Below are 21,906 nucleotides of genomic sequence, written 5' to 3' on the forward strand. Positions count from 1 at the left end.
GGTCCCCAGGTAAACTAGTTAATCTACTAGAGTCACAATCATTACCACTTTAGCTGTATTTTATACTTTGGCTATTCAAAAATATCAGATTTCCAAGCTCATAGCGCGGCACCGAGTGCCGCGCTATGAGCTTGTAGATCTGCTATTTTTGATTTGCTATTCCTCCAATTCTAGCATAGGCCTACTTATTATAATTATTGTCTCTGTCGGGTGGAAAACCTCATTATGCCTGAAACTGCTACTTTTCAGGCTTCAAATGTAAAAAATCTGCAAGCTCGAACCGATGCTGTAGCATTGATCAAGTAGAGCGTTAATTTATGAAAACACACACAAAGTTAGAACATGGAGATAAGTTTCTGCCCGACAACAACAATATATTATATTTGGCCCTTACAAGTACGCACATGCGCGCGCACTCCGCGCACGCACGCACGCACGCACGCACGCACGCACGCACGCACGCACGCACGCACGCACGCACGCACACACACACACACACACACACACACACACACACACACACACACACACACACACACACACACACACACACACACACACACACACACACACACACACACACACACACACACACACACACACACACACACACACACACACACACACACACACACACACACACACACACACACACACACACACACACACACACACACACACACACACACCTCTCTGTCCTTGAGCTTCATGGCGAGCATCAGCTGGTGTCTGTGATTGGTCAGAGCTTCTCTATAGTTCCCTTTGGAGAAGAAGGCCGAGCCGAGGTTCCCATGAGCCCGGCATTCTCCTGACTGGTCACCTGCATGGGGGGGGGGGTAGTTAAACATTCTTAAACATGTTGCACAAGATTACATTTAACTACATTTTCTAAATATTTCAACGATGTGAAAAGGTTGCATCGTCACACGTTGTGAGCTTGTAAACTGGCTATTCTCACTACTTTTCTCAAACTGTTAATACTAGTATTCAATCAATCAAAATTGGTGACCTCCAGGTTCATAGTATATAGATGCTATGTCTCATCAACCCGATCTCACACAACTTAGTATACATTGCACGGAGTGTCATTCCGTGCATAGACACCTAGAAAACCCCCAAATCCGTGCATAGCCGCCTCACATCTCCTCCATTGACTAAACCATTTCGGAGGCGCGCAGTCTCAAGGGAACTGGAGCCACGTGAGGGGCCACTGAGTGAGCTGAAGCCAACCAGTTGCCGTCCCGAACGTTGCGACGTTCCCTTGAGCCTAGTACTACTCAGCGTCGTTTGAGTTATATACCGATAGGCACAGAATGAGTTATGTACAGATAGGCACAGAATGAGTTATGTACAGATAGGCACAGAATTAGTTATGTACAGATAGGCACAGAATTAGTTATGTACAGATAGTTATATACCGATAGGCACAGAATGGTAAATCATGTTGTGGGGACTGCTCTGCTTCCGGGTTGCAACCGGTTATGCCCACCGTGGGACTCGCCGTACATATGCACAGATTTTCTGATTTTCTAGGCGACTATGCACGGAATGACGTGCACTGGGTCTGTGCAATATATACTACGTTGTGTGAGATCAAGCTAGTCTCATACACACCTAGAGTCTAGGTGACCTCCAGGTCTAGTATATAGATGCTATGTCTCCTCCAGGTTCATAGTATATAGATGCTATGTCTCAGACACACCTAGTCTAGGTGACCTCCAGGTCTAATATATAGATGCTATGTCTCCTCCAGGTTCATAGTATATAGATGCTATGTCTCCTCCAGGTTCATAGTATATAGATGCTATGTCTCATACACACCTAGCGTCTTGGTGACCTCCAGGTTCATAGTATATAGATGCTATGTCTCATACACACCTAGCGTCTTGGTGACCTCCAGGTTCATAGTATATAGATGCTATGTCTCATACACACCTAGCGTCTTGGTGACCTCCAGGTCTTGCTGCATGTAGGCCGTGCTCTTCTCCGCGTCCCCCAGTGACCAGTAGGCGGAGCTTAGCGCCGAGAAGACGGAGCCTCGCAGCTTCAGCGAGCACGTGCCGATCTTTAGCCCCGCCTCCAGCACCACCACGGACGCGCCGTGGAAGCCGTGGGTCAGCAGCTCTTGACCAATCACAGAGACCACCACGAACGGGCTCTTGTCCAGTTTCATCTTCTGTAGCTGCTTGTGAGTGGGCTCTAGTGTGTCTGTGGAAGTGTACACACACACACACAAACGCACGCGCACCCACGCACGCACGCACACACACACACACACACACACACACACACACACACACACACACACACACACACACACACACACACACACACACACACACACACACACACACACACACACACACACACACACACACACACACACACACACACACACACACAATAATAGTAAAACTGGTGTTTTTTGTTTAAACCACTAATAATTCAGATTATCATCATAATCATCATCATCTTGATGATAGCTGATATAATTTAATTAATATTGTTAGCCATTGAGTGACACTTTCTTTAGAAAATGGCAATCTGTCTTTTCAATTGCATTAGATTATGTCTGTACTAGGAATGCTGCCATTTTCCACAGTACAAATATGTTTTCACCTCCTCAAGATCCATTATATTTGGATAGACAAACAAATGCAGATAAATACCCTCTTGTTTACCTTCATAGATTGAAGCCTGATTTATGCTTTGTCACGACGGAGTGGCACGCTGAAAATAGACAGTCTACAACTTACACAGCTCACACAGGTTTCACAGCTCATGAAGACGTGTGAGCGGTGCTGGTACTGAATGGACTGAGATCGCTGGTGACTGACCACCCCGACCCCCTTCAGTCTGCGTACCGGGCGGACATTGGGGTTAACCCTAACCCTAACCCTTATTCCTAAACCTAACCTCAGTAAAACTATGCCTAAACCTAACCTTATTCCTAACCTTAACCTCAGTAAAACTATGTCTAAACCTAACCTTATTCCTAACCTTAACCTCAGTAAAACTATGTCTAAACCTAACCTTATTCCTAACCTTAACCTCAGTAAAACTATGTCTAAACCTAACCTTATTCCTAACCTTAACCTCAGTAAAATTATGCCTAAACCTAAACTTAACCTCAGTAAAACGATGTCTAAACCTAACCTTATTCCTAACCTTAACCTCAGTAAAACTATGCCTAAACCTAACCTTATTCCTAACCTTAACCTCAGTAAAACTATGTCTAAACCTAACCTTATTCCTAACCTTAACCTCAGTAAAACTATGTCTAAACCTAACCTTATTCCTAACCTTAACCTCAGTAAAACTATGTCTAAACCTAACCTTATTCCTAACCTTAACCTCAGTAAAATTATGCCTAAACCTAAACTTAACCTCAGTAAAACGATGTCTAAACCTAACATTAATCCTAACCTTAACCTCAGTAAAACTATGCCTAAACCTAACCTTATTCCTAACCTTAACCTCAGTAAAACTATGTCTAATCCTAACCTTAACCTCAGTAAAACTATGCCTAAACCTAACCTTATTCCTAACCTTAACCTCAGTAAAACTATGCCTAAACCTAACCTTATTCCTAACCTTAACCTCAGTAAAACTATGTCTAAACCTAACCTTATTCCTAAACTTAACCTCAGTAAAACTATGTCTAAACCTAACCTTATTCCTAACCTTAACCTCAGTAAAACTATGTCTAAACCTAACCTTATTCCTAAACGTAACCTCAGTAAAACTATGTCTAAACCTAACCTTATTCCTAACCTTAACCTCAGTAAAACTATGTCTAAACCTAACCTTATTCCTAACCTTAACCTCAGTAAAACTATGCCTAAACCTAACCTTATTCCTAACCTTAACCTCAGTAAAACTATGTCTAAACCTAACCTTATTCCTAACCTTAACCTCAGTAAAACTATGTCTAAACCTAACCTTATTCCTAACCTTAAAGTAATACTAGGTAACGTTTTCAACAAAACTAAAGTTAAATTGTATATCTTTTGTGAGTGGCAAAAGTTTCACAACACCCACTCCATGAATTTCACCCCCGGAAGCCTTTTATTTATATATTTTCTATTGAATGTGGACTGGGGGGACTTTCCCGGGGAAATGACGTTCCTGGCCAACGTCATGACGTCGTGGCCGACGTCCCCAGGAACTACCGCAACGGTTTCCTGTTTGGCCAGGAACTATCGCGGTAATAACTAAAAGGAACCTCACGCTGATGTTAAGAGAATGTAGGATTAGAAGATCGAAAAAGAACAGAAAAAGAAAGCACAGCTCATGGTAACTAATGCTCCACTGGCTAAGAGAAACGATCCGTAGATAGTATAAAACAATTAAAAGATCGCTTTTTGAAACGCTTCCGGCTTCCGCTGAAAACGAATGGAATTCTGGGTAATCGAGGATTACGGAAATTGTATGCAGTGACGGTAGTGACCAGCAGAGGTTGCTAAAAATCGTTATTTGGGATTCTGCATTGTATAACTTTAACCTCAGTAAAACTATGTCTAAACCTAACCTTATTCCTAACCTTAACCTCAGTAAATCTATTCCTAAACCTAACCTTATTCCTATCCTTAACCTCAGTAAAACTATGTCTAAACCTAACCTTATTCCTATCCTTAACCTCAGTAAAACTATGTCTAAACCTAACCTTATTCCTAACCTTAACCTCAGTAAAACTATGTCTAAACCTAACCTTATTCCTAACCTTAACCTCAGTAAAACTATGTCTAAACCTAACCTTATTCCTAACCTTAACCTCAGTAAAACTATGTCTAAACCTAACCTTATTCCTAACCTTAACCTCAGTAAAACTCTGCCTAAACCTAACCTTATTCCTAACCTTAACCTCAGTAAAACTATGTCTAAACCTAACCTTATTCCTAACCTTAACCTCAGTAAAACTATGTCTAAACCTAACCTTATTCCTAACCTTAACCTCAGTAAAACTATGTCTAAACCTAACCTTATTCCTAACCTTAACCTCAGTAAAACTATGTCTAAACCTAACCTTATTCCTAACCTTAACCTCAGTAAAACTATGCCTAAACCTAACCTTATTCCTAAACTTAACCTCAGTAAAACTATGCCTAAACCTAACCTTATTCCTAACCTTAACCTCAGTAAAACTATGTCTAAACCTAACCTTATTCCTATCCTTAACCTCAGTAAAACTATGTCTAAACCTAACCTTATTCCTAACCTTAACCTCAGTAAAACTATGTCTAAACCTAACCTTATTCCTAACCTCAGTAAAACTATGCCTAAACCTAACCTTATTCCTATCCTTAACCTCAGTAAAACTATGTCTAAATCTAACCTTATTCCTAACCTTAACCTCAGTAAAACTATGTCTAAACCTAACCTTATTCCTAACCTTAACCTCAGTAAAACTATGTCTAAACCTAACCTTATTCCTAACCTTAACCTCAGTAAAACTATGTCTAAACCTAACCTTATTCCTAACCTTAACCTCAGTAAAACTATGCCTAAATCTAACCTTATTCCTAACCTTAACCTCAGTAAAACTATGCCTAAACCTAACCTTATTCCTAACCTTAACCTCAGTAAAACTATGCCTAAACCTAACCTTATTCCTATCCTTAACCTCAGTAAAACTATGCCTAAATCTAACCTTATTCCTAACCTTAACCTCAGTAAAACTATGCCTAAATCTAACCTTATTCCTAACCTTAACCTCAGTAAAACTATGCCTAAACCTAACCTTATTCCTAAACTTAACCTCAGTAAAACTATGCCTAAACCTAACCTTATTCCTAACCTTAACCTCAGTAAAACTATGTCTAAACCTAACCTTATTCCTATCCTTAACCTCAGTAAAACTATGTCTAAACCTAACCTTATTCCTAACCTTAACCTCAGTAAAACTATGTCTAAACCTAACCTTATTCCTAACCTCAGTAAAACTATGCCTAAACCTAACCTTATTCCTATCCTTAACCTCAGTAAAACTATGTCTAAATCTAACCTTATTCCTAACCTTAACCTCAGTAAAACTATGTCTAAACCTAACCTTATTCCTAACCTTAACCTCAGTAAAACTATGCCTAAATCTAACCTTATTCCTAACCTTAACCTCAGTAAAACTATGCCTAAATCTAACCTTATTCCTAACCTTAACCTCAGTAAAACTATGTCTAAACCTAACCTTATTCCTAACCTTAACCTCAGTAAAACGAATACAAGAACCGCTGGGGGCTGAGCGGTCTGCGGAAAAAAATGGGGGTGAGTGTGTTTTGGGGGCGAGCGTTCCGGTAACCATTTTGGGCCCATGTGACTCTTTGGGCCCATGTGACTCTTTGGGCCCATGTGACTCTTTGGGCCCATGTGACTCTGTAAAAACATGTGACTCTGTAAAAAGGAAACAAAAGCCTACAGTACCTCTAAGGGGTGATTTCATGGCTGCCTCCACCATGCCTACCAGCAGCTGGAGGCTCTTGGGGTCCTGGGCCAGACCGGAGGCGAAGGCTGCCAGGGAGTCAGCATGACGACCCAGGTACTGCAGGGCCACGCCCTGACGGAAGTATGCCTGGAGACATGGAGGAGGAGAAGAAGAGACACAGTATGAAGTATGCCTGGAGACATGGAGGAGAAGAAGAGACAGTATGAAGTATGCCTGGAGACATGGAGGAGGAGAAGAAGAGACACAGTATGAAGTATGCCTGGAGACATGGAGGAGGTCCGTGGCCAAATACATATCATTGTGGGGGTCCTTGACATGGAAAAGTTGGAGCACCACTGATATAACAACATACTGTTAGGTTTTAGAAAACAAAGGGCAAAGATTTGAGTTACAAATGTTAACTTTAAAATATATATGGTTGTACAACCCAGACACATTCATACTCCTTTGGGCTCGATCCCCTACATTGCGTTGAACCACCTCCCGAAAACCTTAAGAGTCTAGGCAATGGGGACCAGGGGTCTTCAACAGGGGGTCCGGGACCCCTAGGGGGTCCTCAAAGTTACTACAAGGGGGGGCCGCCAAATCTTTGAGTGATAGGAGAACTTAAGCCAAAAATAGCAGAATTTTAGCCGAAAATAGCCGATCTACAAGCTCACAACGCCTCGCGCTGCGAGGCGTTGTGAGCTTGTAGATCGGCTATTTTCGGGCAAAGAGGTTTAGGTGTGAGAGGGGGGAAAAGAGCAGACCAAGTACAGAGTGAAAGGTCACTACGTATTGACGGTTAAACTAGTTAAAGGTAGGGTAAGTGATTTTCTTTGGTTAAAATAAGTGTTAAATAGCTCTATATTCAGATAGTACTCATTGCTATAGAGTGTTTGTTCAGTAAAAGGAGTCTCCTTGTCTCTCCAGCTCTTTATTAAACAGAAAATGCATTTTCGTTTCAGTTTCATTTCCAATTTTATCCAATCAGGATAGAGAACTCAATCAGGATATATATAAAACAAGTGAAATTGGAAGTGATGACACTAAGAAATGAGCAGGCAAAATTGGAACTGGAACACTATAAAAATGAAGATTAAAAATGGGTACTTTCTCCTGATTGGCTGAGATTTTGACACCTACCGGAAAATGTATTTTCTGTTTATTAAAGAGCTGGAGAGACGGGGAGACTCCTGTTACTGAACAAACACTCTATAGCAATGATTACTATCAGAATATAGTGCTTTAACCTTTTAACAAAATACTTTTTGTTTTAACCAAAAAATATCACTTACCCTACCTTTAAATGTCCGAAAATACACACGAATCCAACACTGATGACTGCGCTGTCAAACAAGTCTATGAAATCTAAATTATGAAAGATTTTAACCTGCAACACAAGTTTATACTATATGTCGTGGGGGGTCTCTCCTTGCTTCATCTCTCTCTCAGCTAAGTGGTCCATGGCCTGGAAAAACGTGCAAGACCCCTGGCTTAGCCATCTCAGTTCAAGTCCTAAACCGAACACCACCGCAGCAGTCTTTGAATAACCACCAGTCCAGTCCCCCCTTTCTTCTTGATCACTATTTTTCATGGTCTAATATTAAATCCTCCTCCTTCATAAACGTCTGTTTCCATCCAGCCTTTCTGTCATAATGTGACATGAAAGGGAACGAATGAAGACAAAAAGAGATCAACCATTATGTTACAGGACATCTCCTCCTCCTGGTTATAAAGCAGACAGACAGGCTGCTCTGTCTGTCTGTCTGTCTGTCTGTCTGTCTGTCTGTCTGTCTGTCTGTCTGTTTGTCTCCAGACAGTTTCATCATGAAGAATGGAGACTCAGGTCACGTCTGATCTAGTCTCGCGTAGCCAGACTACAGGGCAGACTGTCCTCTATCTGCCCCTGGTCCAGACTACAGGGCAGACTGTCCTCTATCTGCCCCTGGTCCAGACTACAGGGCAGACTGTCCTCTATCTGCCCCTGGTCCAGACTACAGGGCAGACTGCAGAAAAGAATACCAGCACTCACTTAAGTCCATTTAGGCTCTTACTTATTTTAGGTCATCCCCAGCAGCAGTGTCAACCGGACGTTTCGGCCCACAGGCCTTCCTCAGCGTATAATGACAAAACACTGTTTTTGTGTCACTTATAAAGGGACGTTGGTGCCACGCACGGAGCGGTCCGGGTAACAACACAATGAGAACGTCACTTTTTAACAAAAGGGTCACCATAAAAAAGAGACGAAAAATACATAGACAAAACACAATCCTCATTTGTTTAGCAGTATAGAAAACTTTTTTTTTTAAAGCCTCAGTACCCCTTCATAAAGACAGACTCAGATTTCATTAAAGACTGAAACATTTGTAAAAAAGACTGCAAAAACATTTAACATACCGAAGTATACATAGTGTCACTCACAAAGAGAGGCATTAACCACTCATTTGTCACATCATCAATTCATTGCTCTGAAAAAATAAACTCATTTCACTCTATAGTGGTATACTCTGCCTGTTTTAACCACAACACATTCTATAAGAAACAACCAAGTAAAAGTTTTTCGTTCAGGCCTTTAGGGTGTTCTGTTTGGAGAGAGAGTATCCACCATTCCTCTCGTTGCAATAGAAGTTTTTCACGATCCCCACCTCTTTTTAAGGGCTGTACTGCCTCAATACCCTGAAACCTTAAAGAACAGACTTCATGTCCCACCGCATTAAAATGTCTAGCCACAGGCCATTTCTCATCCTTGTTCCTAATATTACTTTTATGTTCTGAAATTCTAACTTTAAGTTCTCTTTTGGTTCTACCCACATAACAAAGGCCACAAGGGCATTTTAGCAGATAGACCACAAACTTAGTTTTACAGGTGATGATGCTTTTAACATCCATTTTTTTTCCCTGAATGTGGATGTAATACATGATTCCCTCTGATCATTGCATTACAATGAACACAGTTAAAACACGGGAAGTTGCCCGTAGGCAAATTGGGTTGCGGTGGAACATGACAGCCTGCCCTCACTAAAGAGTCCCTAACATTTTTGGCACGTTTGTGCGCAAAGATGGGGGGCTCCTTGAATACATGACCCACATTAGGATCACTTGATAACACATACCAGTATTTTTTAACAGAATTCTTAATATCAGTGCACAAGGGAATAGGTTGTGGACAAAACCTTCCCTCTGCCCCTGGTCCATGTCTGCTTATTATAAGCGTCTTTGGGCTTGTTTTTCTCTACAGTTGCGAGTTGTAGTTTTTTGGGCTTGTTTTTTAAAATGTAGTTTCTAATTTGGGCTTACTCAAACATTTTCACGTCAAACCCCCCAAATTAATATGCATTTGTCCGTGGACCCCCATCTGGAATTATGCTGTGCCCCCGTACCAGATTTGTATTATTAGTTTCAAAAACACGTTGTAGACCGGCTATTTTCAAATAGCCGATGCATATAGCTTTGAAGTGCTCGTGTGGCCTATATATAGTCGCTTCTTTTGGGCTTGTTTTCAAAGACCTGGTTGCCTGTTTCTCTCGCAAAACCTGGCAACTCTGGCCCGGGCTACAAGGCAGAGGAGTGGAGCTGCCATAAGGCTGGAAACAGCAATGTGATATATGGGTATAGAGGCACACCACCTGTCTCTATATAGGCTACACCTCTACTTAACACTGACGCATACAGAACTGCTCTAATGCTGGAAATCCACACACAAAACAAAGAGTTATTCGAGCACAATGAGCACAACGTAATTTGATAGAGATGCTGTATGTTGACAATAGGTGGGAGGAGGAGGGCAGGTTTCACTGCAACCTGGCAGCCAGGAACTCTGTTGAGTTCTCACAATACAGTATACAGTCTACTCTTTAAAAGCTACAATAAATGAGAGTAGAATACGGTATGTATGTTTGATTTGGTTGTTTCTCAAATCCCACACTTAATCCTCCTCCATTTAACCCATTAAGACCTGAGGCGATTCTTTAAAAAAAATCAAAATCATAACAGTTTTTGGAAAAAAATAAAAAAAAAATGTTTTCAAGATTTTTCAAAAATAGCAGATCTACAAGCTCATAGCGCGGCACTCGGTGCCGCGCTATGAGCTTGTATATCTGCTATTTTTGAATAGCCAAAGACATCTAAAGTGACACAGATGCGTTTTTTCACCCAGTGCCAATTGTGTCTAAGTAGTCCTGGGCGCTACACTCCCTCTGCCAGCCTAGGGAGAGCCTAGAGCCGAGCTCATGCCTCCTTCAATGCATGAGAGCTAGCAAGCCTTCTTATCACCTGACAGGGGAGAGTTTTATTATGGTTAGATGGTGGTTCCTTCTGCACAGCCACAACCCTCATTCCAAAGAACCTTCTCATGTCAGGGACCCCCTATGCATTTGGCAGCGAAAACCCCGCGGGCCAAAATAACATAGAAATAAAATCACAGATGTACAAGCTCACAGCGCGTCACAAAGCGACTTGTACATCTGCTACAGAGTACAGAAGTCCTGACGTCACTCGTTCATCCTCTGGGTCGTAAAGACATGTCTCTATGGAGAATAACATTGGGTCATCTTAGAATCGTCTCGTATAAGAATTGTGGTCCAAAAATAAACAAACTGTCTCTGTGATATTGTCAGGGAGGAGGTTCGGTATCGTTTATGATAGCCAGTCACTCAAATTTCATACAGTCTGTTTCTGGCGAAAATTGTACTAATTCCGCGTGACCCGCTATGAGCTTGTAGATCTGCTATTTTTTGAGAAATCGTTGACATTTTTTGCAAATCTTTTATTTGTCTCTCTCTCTCTCTCTCTCTCTCTCTCTCTCTCTCTCTCTCTCTCTCTCTCTCTCTCTCTCTCTCTCTCTCTCTCTCTCTCTCTCTCTCTCTCTCTCTCTCTCTCTCTCTCTCTCTCTCTCTCTCTCTCTCTCTCTCTCTCTCTCTCTCTCTCTCTCTCTCTCTCTCTCTCTCTCTCTCTCTCTCTCTCTCTCTCTCTCTCTATATATATATATATATATATATATATATATATATTATCAGGGAGGAGGCTCTGTATCGTTTATGATAGTCAGTCACTTATATTTGATACAGTCTGTTTCTGGTGAAAATTTAGCTAATTTGGCGGAAGTAACATTATCGTTTTCTCACCGTCAGTTGATGCTTCATATCCATGAGAGTCAAACCGCCGGGTTCATTTGTTCATTTTTGGAACACAGTTTGACGCTATATTAATGGATTCAGAAATGGGGTGGAAAACCGCGAACCAGGTAGGATGTGTAAATGACGTCAGACCTCGGTGCTCTATTGCTGCTGTGAATAGCCAAAGGATGAAGTGGTTAAAATGATAACGATGCTATATTAACCCATTGAGACCTGGAACGCATCTGTGTCACTTTTTCATTTGAGCTAAAAAGCATTATTTTACACTTTGACTATTCAAAAAATAGCAGATCTACAAGCTCGTACGAGCTTGTAGATCTGCCATTTTTGAAAAATCGTGAAAATGTGTGCAAATCATTGAATATATATAGTTTAAAGCGAACATTTTAACTCTATTCTTTGCTTCTGGGGGGTCCCTGGAACAAAACATTTTGAGTTCGGGGTCGGCGGCCAAATACATATCATTTTGGGGGTCCTTGACATGAAAAAATTTGAGCACCACTGATATAGAAACATAGGTTTTTTTCAGAATACTGTTGGGATTTAGAAGACATTTCAGGACCACTGCTGTAGCTGTTTATAGTTCACATAATAATGAGAGTTGTTAGTATAAAGACATTACTAAATCATTACTAATCTACCCAGAAGACCAGTCAGTCCACAGGAGGAGAAAAGGTTGATTTACAGAAACAAGCCTCTCATTGTAAAAACGCTCCTGGTTATTAAGGTCAATTATCAGGGTTATTAAGGTTACATGTACCAACCAGGCCTCTCTAGAGAACAGCTTATCATTATAACCCTTACTCACGGCATAAGAATGAATGTGGTGGAAAACTCACATTTCTTACTTAAGTAAAAGTAAAAGTCCGGAATTAAACATTTACTTGAGTAAGAGTATTGGCATAAAAATGTACTTAAAAGTACCAAAAGTAAAAAATACTCAGAATGTCCCGTTTCACAAATTATCATAATGTCTAAAATGTATAAAAATCTTTTGAAATAGCAGATCTACAAGCTCACAACGTGTCCTGAAGCCACGCGTTGTGAGCTTGTAGATCTGCTATTTTCAAATAGCCAAAGTATAGAGGGCTGAAGTGGTTAATGTATGTTTTGTAATAATGATCTAATCTACAAAGTAACTAGTAACTAAAGTTTTCAAATAATTGTAGTGGAGTAAAAGTACAATGTTTGTCTCTGAGATGTAGTGGAGTAGAAGTAAGTATTGAAAATTGGAAATACTCCAGCGAAGTAAAAAATCCTCAAAATGGTACTTAAGTACAGTACTTGAGTAAATGTACTTAGTTACTTTACAGGGTTAGTTGAAGGCAGTCATGATTCAAACAGGCTTTTATAAAGACTAAGCAGTGCTGTGGTGATGAGCCAGCATTATTTTCCCACACAGCTAAACAAGTGAGAAACAAACACACTTCTAACACACACACACACAGCTAAACAAGTGAGAAACAAACACACTTCTAACACACACACACACAGCTAAACAAGTGAGAAACAAACACACTTCTAACACACACACACAGCTAAACAAGTGAGAAACAAACACACTTCTAACACACACACACAGCTAAACAAGTGAGAAACAAACACACTTCTAACACACACACACAGCTAAACAAGTGAGAAACAAACACACTTCTAACACACACACACAGCTAAACAAGTGAGAAACAAACACACTTCTAACACACACACACACACACACACAGCTAAACAAGTGAGAAACAAACACACTTCTAACACACACACAGCTAAACAAGTGAGAAACAAACACACTTCTAACAAACACACAGCTAAACAAGTGACAAACAAAGACACTTCTAACAAACACACAGCTAAACAAGTGACACACAAACACACTTCTAACACACACACACACACACACACAGCTAAACAAGTGACAAACAAACACACTTCCAGCACACCAACACTGACTTACACACACATACACAAGTTACAACTACCACTGACTTACACACACATACACAAGTTACAACTAACACTGACTTACACACACATACACAACTAGAACTAACTTAAACACACACACACACACACACACACACACACACACACACACACACACACACACACACACACACACACACACACACACACACACACACACACACACACACACACACACACACACACACACACACACACACACACACACACACACAGTGAGAGTGAGAGTGAGAGAGAGAGAGAGAGAGAGAGAGAGAGAGAGAAGGAGAGGGACAGAGAGGGAGAGATGAAGACAGTGAAAGAACAAGAGAGAAAGAAATGATACAGACAGATAGACTGAGAGAGTGACGCCCATTGCTACCTTTTGTGTTCATATATTAACCACCATGAATACTGGTTGAAATCAAACCAAAGCCACGAACACTAATGTTAGGCACGTTTTTAAACGTTAATGTCACGGCTTTCATGAATGTAATTTGGGAATAATGTTATTGTTATTGTACTCGTTTAGATTAGAGCTTCATGCATGTCCTTTTTGTAACAGAATTTTTAACCAGGTAGATATTTGTATAGAAAGGTCTAATCAGGGACTGGGGTCGCAAATTAGCCTCGGCTATAAACCCCATATACAATGCAACGGTTTCATGTTTTTATAACTTGATTCGTTGTTTTTTGTATTGTCCCTGTCAAATAAACATATACAGTACATAAATGAAAAACTCCCCCCCCCTTAAACACCAGATCTCAAAAGTGTCTTCAGTATATACTATAGATCATTGGTTCTCAAAGTGGGGTCCGGGGACCCCCAGGGGGGGTTCCAGGGGGTCCCCAGCAAAATGTGTTAATATAGCATCACAATAATGTTAACCTTTTATACTTAAAGGGCAAGACCACTTTGTTAGAGGTTTGGGTTGTGTAGTTACCTTGCCATTATGTAACTCCAAAGGTGGGCAAGAAATAAAAAATAATTGCTCCATTGATTAGAAATTGATAATTCAAAATATGCTCCTCATTGACTTACATTGTAGCCTACGGTAAAACTGCTCTCAAAGTCACTCTTTTAGCACAAAAACGAACGCAAACAAAGTTGATTCAGACAATATAGAACATCACCAAACCCAGTACTGTTTTTTTTTTAATAAAAATGTCAACTTCCTGTTGATTTTGCCATTTTTAATAAGTAGAAAACCTGGACTCGATCGGCGGATCCGGATCCAGATCTTCAAATAGTAAAATCAACAGGAAGTTGACATTTTTATTAAAAAAACAAACAGTACTGGGTTTGGTGATGTTCTATATTGTCTGAATCAGCTATGTTTGGGTTCATTTATGTGCTAAAAGAGTGACTTTGAGAGCTGTTTTACCGTACAATGTAAGTCAATGAGGAGCATATTTTGAATTATCAATTTCTAATCAATGGCGCAATTATTTTTGATTTCTTGCCCACCTTTGGAGTTACATCATGGCAAGGTAACTACACAACCCAAACCTCTACTAAAGTGGTCTTACCCTTTAAGCTATTCAAAAATAGCAGATCTACAAGCTCATAGTGCCGCGCTATGAGCTTGTTAGATCTGCTATTTTTGAAAAATCGTGAACATTTGTGAAAATCTTTGAATATATATATATATATATATTTTTTAAAGCGAACATTTGTAACTCAAATCTTATGCTTCTGGGGGGTCCCTGGAACAACATATTTGAGAAAGGGGTCCGCGGCCAAACACATATCATTTTGGGGGTCCTTGGCATGAGAATGTTTGAGAACCACTGCTATAGATTACATGTAGTTAAATTACTTTTCCAGGCCCCCCTGCAGCACAATGTGACAGAAAAGCCAGACATGAATCAGATTCAGGGGAAGGCAACCATTGGCATAAGGAAGGGTGATCACTGTCTGGCACACTGGCATAAGGAAGGGTGATCACTGTCTGGCACACTGGCATAAGGAAGGGTGATCACTGTCTGGCATAAGTGTGAGAGAGAGAGGATTTCTTTTCAATAAGACGTGATGTTTTCCAGGTACGCAAACTCTGAACTCTGACTGAAGAACAAGACGAGTGGGAGTCTGGGAGATTCCTCTGAGTTTCATCACCATTACAACTTCCTGATGTGAAAGAACATGTAGTCCGTGAGCCAGGACCCCAAAAATGGGGTCATCACTACCATCTGGGGGGAATAATTCTCATAGTGATTTTTGGGTAGGTATACACCCCTAGAGCTAGGAAAAATGTGATAGCCTTGCATCGGTGGTAGCTATCTGTGTGTTATCACTCCTTTTATAACCACAAGCCAAAACACAGTTTTCAAAATCCGAATGAAGCATTCTACTTCAAACTGATGGTTCTCTCTTATTATTGACCCTCTCTCTCTGAAAAATGGTTGGGATAAAGCTCAGACTATATATTGTCCAGAAAGGTTGTTAAAATTTGCATATCTAGAATATTTTTCTATTACAGGCAGTGACAATATAGTGACTATATGTGACATAAGATGTACTTTGGTTTTAATGAAAGATGGAAGACAAAGGGTTCCTTTGTAAATTACCTATAGATTTAAAACCATGTTTACATACATAGATTCTAAGGAAATGTATTATGAAATTCAATAAACAGAATATAGTGCAATGGGTAAGAAAATATCCAAAATGGCCGCTAAACACACGCCTGGCTATTTACTTTTAATCCGCTTGTCTTAGAATACCTCTGTTTAATACCTCTTTTTTAGGGTTTTCATATGTAGAATCCATTCCTGATGTTATTTTTTTAATATCAGGTCAATCATGTCAAAGGTCAGGTCAAGGTTAAAATTGACCTCTGGGAGAACAACAAATGGAAACAACTTGATGAACATTCATGGTTCACTATTCATGATTTTGTTTTGTGAAAAGTGTCATTAACATGTCACAAGAACTGGTATTCATAATAACATGAATGTAAAATGATATAATCTAATGTCAAATATGTATCTTTTGCAACTACATCTGTATTCTCCAACCCACATCCTGTTCTACCTCATCCTTACAAGTATCCTCCTTATTGACATCACTCCTCATCTGTAGCTTGAACATATCATCAGTAACCATCTTCACCAGAGCAGTTACAGTACATCAGTGATGTACTTCTCACTCTCTGTGCCCTAAATTGATATTGCACCATGTCACATAGCTCTGACGGTGGGGTCACCCTTAGCAATGACAGGAACAAGAATATCCTAGATCTCCTATCCAAATTTTGTGACATCAAACGACTTGTCAGGTGGGGCTTGGTGGTCTGCCACTTTCCACAACATCACTTGTAAATAAATGAGCCCACATGTGGTGCAACAGGTTGGTCGGTGTTGGAGGAAGGGCCATTGACTTGTGGCACCCACCTCACCCAGCACATCAGGGGAGCCTGGGAAGTTCCCTGCCAGCAAAGTGTAGTGTGCTCTGATCTTGCCTTTGTCATACATATAAGACTGTCCCATCCCAATGCTCCATCTATACTTTACACTGTAGGTCCACCTGATACACCCCAATACACAGCATACAACAGGACAAGAACATCAGTGTAATCACTGAGCATGTGTATCACACCCTTTCCAGAGATGGCTGCATCAGGGATATAGGAACTCATGGTGATGTCTGCCTCATCATGACTAAATGCAGTATCTATCGTCAGCAACATGCTCAACGGCTTCTGCTTAATGTTCTTACTCTTCATGATGACATCTCATGTGGGTAAAGGACATTACTATTCACAACAGCATGGGGGCAAATTAGCCAAGGATGGGATTGAAGAGATGATCTTTCTGTGTGTGAGGAATCCTACACCCCAATATTTTATGACCAAGACACACCAGTGCTTCAACTCTCCCTCTGTTTCTGCACATTTTGGGGAAGGCTTCAGTCCACTCCACTCACATGCATCATGACAGCATCTTTCCTGATCGTTATGGCAGTCTGCTCCCCAGACTGGTCAGCAGAGACAGTGATCCAGAATCCATCATGGTGCCGACAGACAAGGTCTAGCTTATGCCTCTATGCTATGGCATGGAGCACATGCATCTTCAGCAGGCACTGGGTTAGATATCAAGCACACTGCACATGGCCAGCATGGAAGAAGTGCTTCAGTCATGTGCTTCATGAGAGAAAAGGTGAAGTTAATGTCAATGTGTCTCCCTGCGCATTCAAACTGGTGGATGTGAAGTGTAGGAAGAAGTTGTCTACCCACTGTCAGCCAGTAGGATGGAGATGTGCAGTGTCCAGGTAGGCTACAGCTGTATCTGTTCAAATGTCTTTGGCCAAGTTGATAGAAACCACTTCAGAGTGCTGCTGATACACTCAGGACTGACCACTGAACTTGCCTGTCATGTTCTGCAACCACATGCATTTCCACTTCCAGTGCTGAACCTTGCATCAGTTTTGCAATGCAGCTGAAGAATGACTGTATAACATGCATCCCACCGGGATGCACAATTACATTATAGAGCTTATATACCTGCAAGGTGTCAACAAACGGCTCCATGTCAATTGTGAGGTGAATAGGGCCTGCTGTACATGTCAACCAGTGACCATATCTGCTGCCTGCTTGGACACCTGGTTGGACGATAAGGTGCGAGAGAGACCTTGACCTGACCTTTAGCACATAGGCCAAAGACTGACCAGCAAGTCAAAATATAACATTAGAAATAGATTCTACACCTATGAATGCCCCCCCCCCCCCAGGTCCCCATATGAATCACGTTCACGAAGTTCACAGATTCCCTCACACAACTGCAATATTTTGTTGTTTTTAACATAATTTAGTACAATGGAACATCACCATGGGATGGACACCATCTTTGATTTGGCAATAAAAAATTAACTGATGATTCAGCCATATTTCTTGAACCCTAAGACCTATTTTTAGACACCAAAACCACCTTTCTAGGTTGAACAGTATCATAAAGCCATTTAAGCTCCTGGCAGTCATATTGGACGCCATCTTGAAAATGATGGCTTTACGAGAAATATAATTTCCTAGATTTCTTTGTATGTTCTTAAGCATGCCTAGACGTACCAGAACCAATTGAAAAACCTTTTGTATATTTTTTTGGGGGGGGTTAATAGTATGTTTTCATATATTGACCCATGTAATTTTCGCCTAGTGTTATAACATAAAATGCATGATAGCACCCATAAAGCTACCATTGGTGCAAGGCTATCACATATTTTCTAACTCTAGACATGCATACCTTGACAAAAATCACTATGAGCATTATTCCCCTCAGATGGTAGTGACCAACCCCCCTGGCTCACGGACTAATGATGTATATTATGGACAGCCAAAATCTGTGTTAAAATTCATTTGAAAAAGATATCTAAAATAACTGATTATCATGAAACTAAAAACATGGCACTTCATGTCAAAAAGGTTGGGACCCTCTGAGATAGATCAGGGGTTCCCAAAGTTGGGGTCGCGGGACACTGACGGTGGGGTCGTGAAATTAATTTGGGTATTTTTTTTTCTTTTATTCAACAGAATGGATGAAATACACTCTAAAAAGGATTACAAATAGTACATTTTACAATTTTAATACATTACAAATGCACACCGAACGTGCAAGTTTATGTGCATAAATGACCTCCAGGGTTAGGTGGGGTCGCGAGTCAATGGCCGCATTATTTTGGGGTCGCGGGCGAACCCATGAGATAGATGATAGTGACCACCACACTGTGTAAATATGTGCCCCCTGGTGGAACAAGGGGGAATTTCATGACTAGCATTGTTATCCCAATGTGTCAGTTAAACTGCTTAAAGTCTAATGTTGATAAAACACTAGTGATCTTTTCTTATCGCTACGTATGTGTTCTTCTGAGCTCTGAATAATGCATACATGTATTTATTCACAACATGCAGACTAAAGTAAAGCATATTATGTCACTCATTCTGCTAGAACTCTTTAATAAGCTATTAAGGTGCACATAATGGCATAACCAGTAACCACAAAAGGTACATATAAAGTAGACTATGGAAGTCTAAAGACTAAACATAAGCTATAGAAAGCTTTAATTACCTTCTTCCGGGGCTGCCATTTCATCATAATTGTGACCCAAACGTGTCCAGCAGCATGTGTCCAGCTCTCTCTCGCTCTCTCTCTCTCTCTCTGACTCTAAACACCATTAGCAACAATACCCCCCCCCCCCCCGCTTGGCACTTGATATGACAGCGACTGAGCGGTTCGCTCTCTTTCACTCCCTCTGTGTCTCTCTCCCCCTCTGTGTGTGTGTGTGTGTGTGTGTGTGTGTGTGTGTGTGTGTGTGTGTGTGTGTGTGTGTGTGTGTGTGTGTGTGTGTGTGTGTGTGTGTGTGTGTGTGTGTGTGTGTGTGTGTGTGTGTGTGTGTGTGTCTCTCCTTCTCTCTCTCATCAGACATTTAAAGAATGCACAACAAATGTAACCAAATGGATTTGTCGTCACATCAGCTCTCCCTCTCTCTCTCTCTCTCTCTCTCTCTCTCTCGCTGGAACAAAACACTAGAAAAAGTGCTCCGGTAGGTTATTGTGGGCCAGCAATGTTCGAAATTCGGATGGAATGTGAAAAAGTCAGATGGATACGTCTTGATCACTTGACTACAGAGATAATGTGTATCGACTTGCGTGATGTTTGGACAAAATTTGTAGGAGTAAATGCTTTGCAAAAATCAGCCTCCTGGTGGCGCTATAAAAAGCCAATGTTAAAAGGTTGGCATTTGTTCCTCAACGTAGTGCAAATGTGTGTGCAAATTTCACAGCAATCGGACGGCGGTATAACAGGCCAATGAGAAAAATGTGGGGCAAAGGTTCTGAATTGGCATCCAGGGAGTGTGTGTGCACAGTTTCACTGCGATCGGCCAACGGTGCCGGAGATTAGCTGCTCACAGACGGAACCATGCGCACACGCACGCACGCGCACACACGCACACACACACACACACGCACACACGGACGGACGCATAACATTGACAATAATTGCATTTTCTGTCTGAAACATCCATATAGGAGAGGTTAGCTTGGTATAAACTTTTGAAAGTTAACAGCAGTATTTCAATATTTTGCATTCACTTGGTATAAAACCTTAGCGACAAATAGCAGCAATTTATTCAAATCTAATTAAAGGTAGTTGCTCTGTTCGTACAGTATTCCTATAGTCTCCCTCTCTCTTTATCTCACACACACACACACACACACACACACACACACACACACACACACACACACACACCTGGTCTACAAGATACTCAAGGGAGCAGGCATACATTTTCAAATGGGGGTCCGCGGGCTAATAAGTGTCAATTTGGGGCTCCTTGACATGAAAAAGTTTGAGAACCACTGGCGTAAAAGACACACACAGGCACAACACCAGAGGGAGCTCCACTGATCTCACTCAACCCAGATTTGGCACAAACATGGGGTCAAATATAATTCCACTGCTATGCCACCAGAATGTACCAAAAGACATAAAAGATTGTGACTCCTGGCCTACCCTCCTTCAAAACCACCATAAAAGAGCACCTACAGATGGTAACTCGTCTGATTACCCCCCCCCCCCCACACGCACACAACAGTACAGTACAGAACAGTAAAGTACAGTACAGTGAACCTAGCATTACATAATGCATGTGTGTGTGTGTGTGTGTGTGTGTGTGTGTGTGTGTGTGTGTGTGTGTGTGTGTGTGTGTGTGTGTGTGTGTGTGTGTGTGTGTGTGTGTGTGTGTGTGTGTGTGTGTGTGAGTGATTGTGTTGCCAGGCCTCATGTGACGTCATGCATAATAGTTGTATTTCCAACAGTAAAACAAAAGGCTTTGTTTTTTTTGGTAATTCACAGAGATCACTGTAACAAGTGGATGCTGCCCTCTAGTGGCCGTGTAGGGTGAGAATCCACACTTTCCTAGGGCAGTGGTTCTCAAACTATTCAGGCCTTGACCACAAAAAAAAATCCAATTTGAACTGGTGGCCCCCAAACATTTGCATTTTTGAACTGGGGACCCCCCAACCTGACATACTTGGAATGTAGGAGTCGACGGTTCAGGCAATTATTGTGAAAATAGCCTCGCAAAGCTTGTAGATCGGCTATTTTCACAATGTTTGCCTCTTTCTTATATTATATAAAAATTAGGCCAATGTTTGACCAGTTTTTATAGTATAGTTTGTTGATGACTTTTGATCAGTGGTGTGATCTAGTTTTTTTCGGAGGGTATACGATAATTATTCCCTGCACGACATGCGCGATACGCTATCGCGTTTTCAATGGATGAAATGGTTATTAGACTGTATACGCTTTCCCCAAAAAAAATCTGCACTGTATACGGCGTATACACCGTACCACGGTAGAACACATCACTGCTTTTGATGCAGAAATTGTCTT

At 41.1% G+C, this 21,906-nt stretch overlaps 2 protein-coding genes across 2 annotated transcripts in view; one reads left to right on the forward strand and one right to left on the reverse strand.

Annotated features, from left to right (window-relative positions):
* Positions 1-21,906, forward strand: part of LOC308077758 (BRCA1-associated protein-like) — an 801,007-nt gene that overhangs the window by 414,276 nt on the left and 364,825 nt on the right. The window lies entirely within an intron of this gene.
* The window catches only part of LOC308079074 (tetratricopeptide repeat protein 28-like), a 118,251-nt gene that overhangs the window by 77,386 nt on the left and 18,959 nt on the right, over positions 1-21,906 (reverse strand). Inside the window, exons 3-5 of the mRNA XM_080420412.1 lie at positions 6,418-6,565; positions 1,936-2,208; positions 690-820 (exon numbers count right to left, since the gene is read on the reverse strand). Coding sequence (XP_080276538.1) covers positions 690-820; positions 1,936-2,208; positions 6,418-6,565 — 552 coding nt within the window. The remainder of the gene's footprint in view (positions 1-689; positions 821-1,935; positions 2,209-6,417; positions 6,566-21,906) is intronic.

Source organism: Gymnoscopelus braueri (assembly GCF_963280865.1).
Source record: "Gymnoscopelus braueri genome assembly, chromosome: 22".
Lineage (NCBI taxonomy): Eukaryota > Metazoa > Chordata > Actinopteri > Myctophiformes > Myctophidae > Gymnoscopelus > Gymnoscopelus braueri.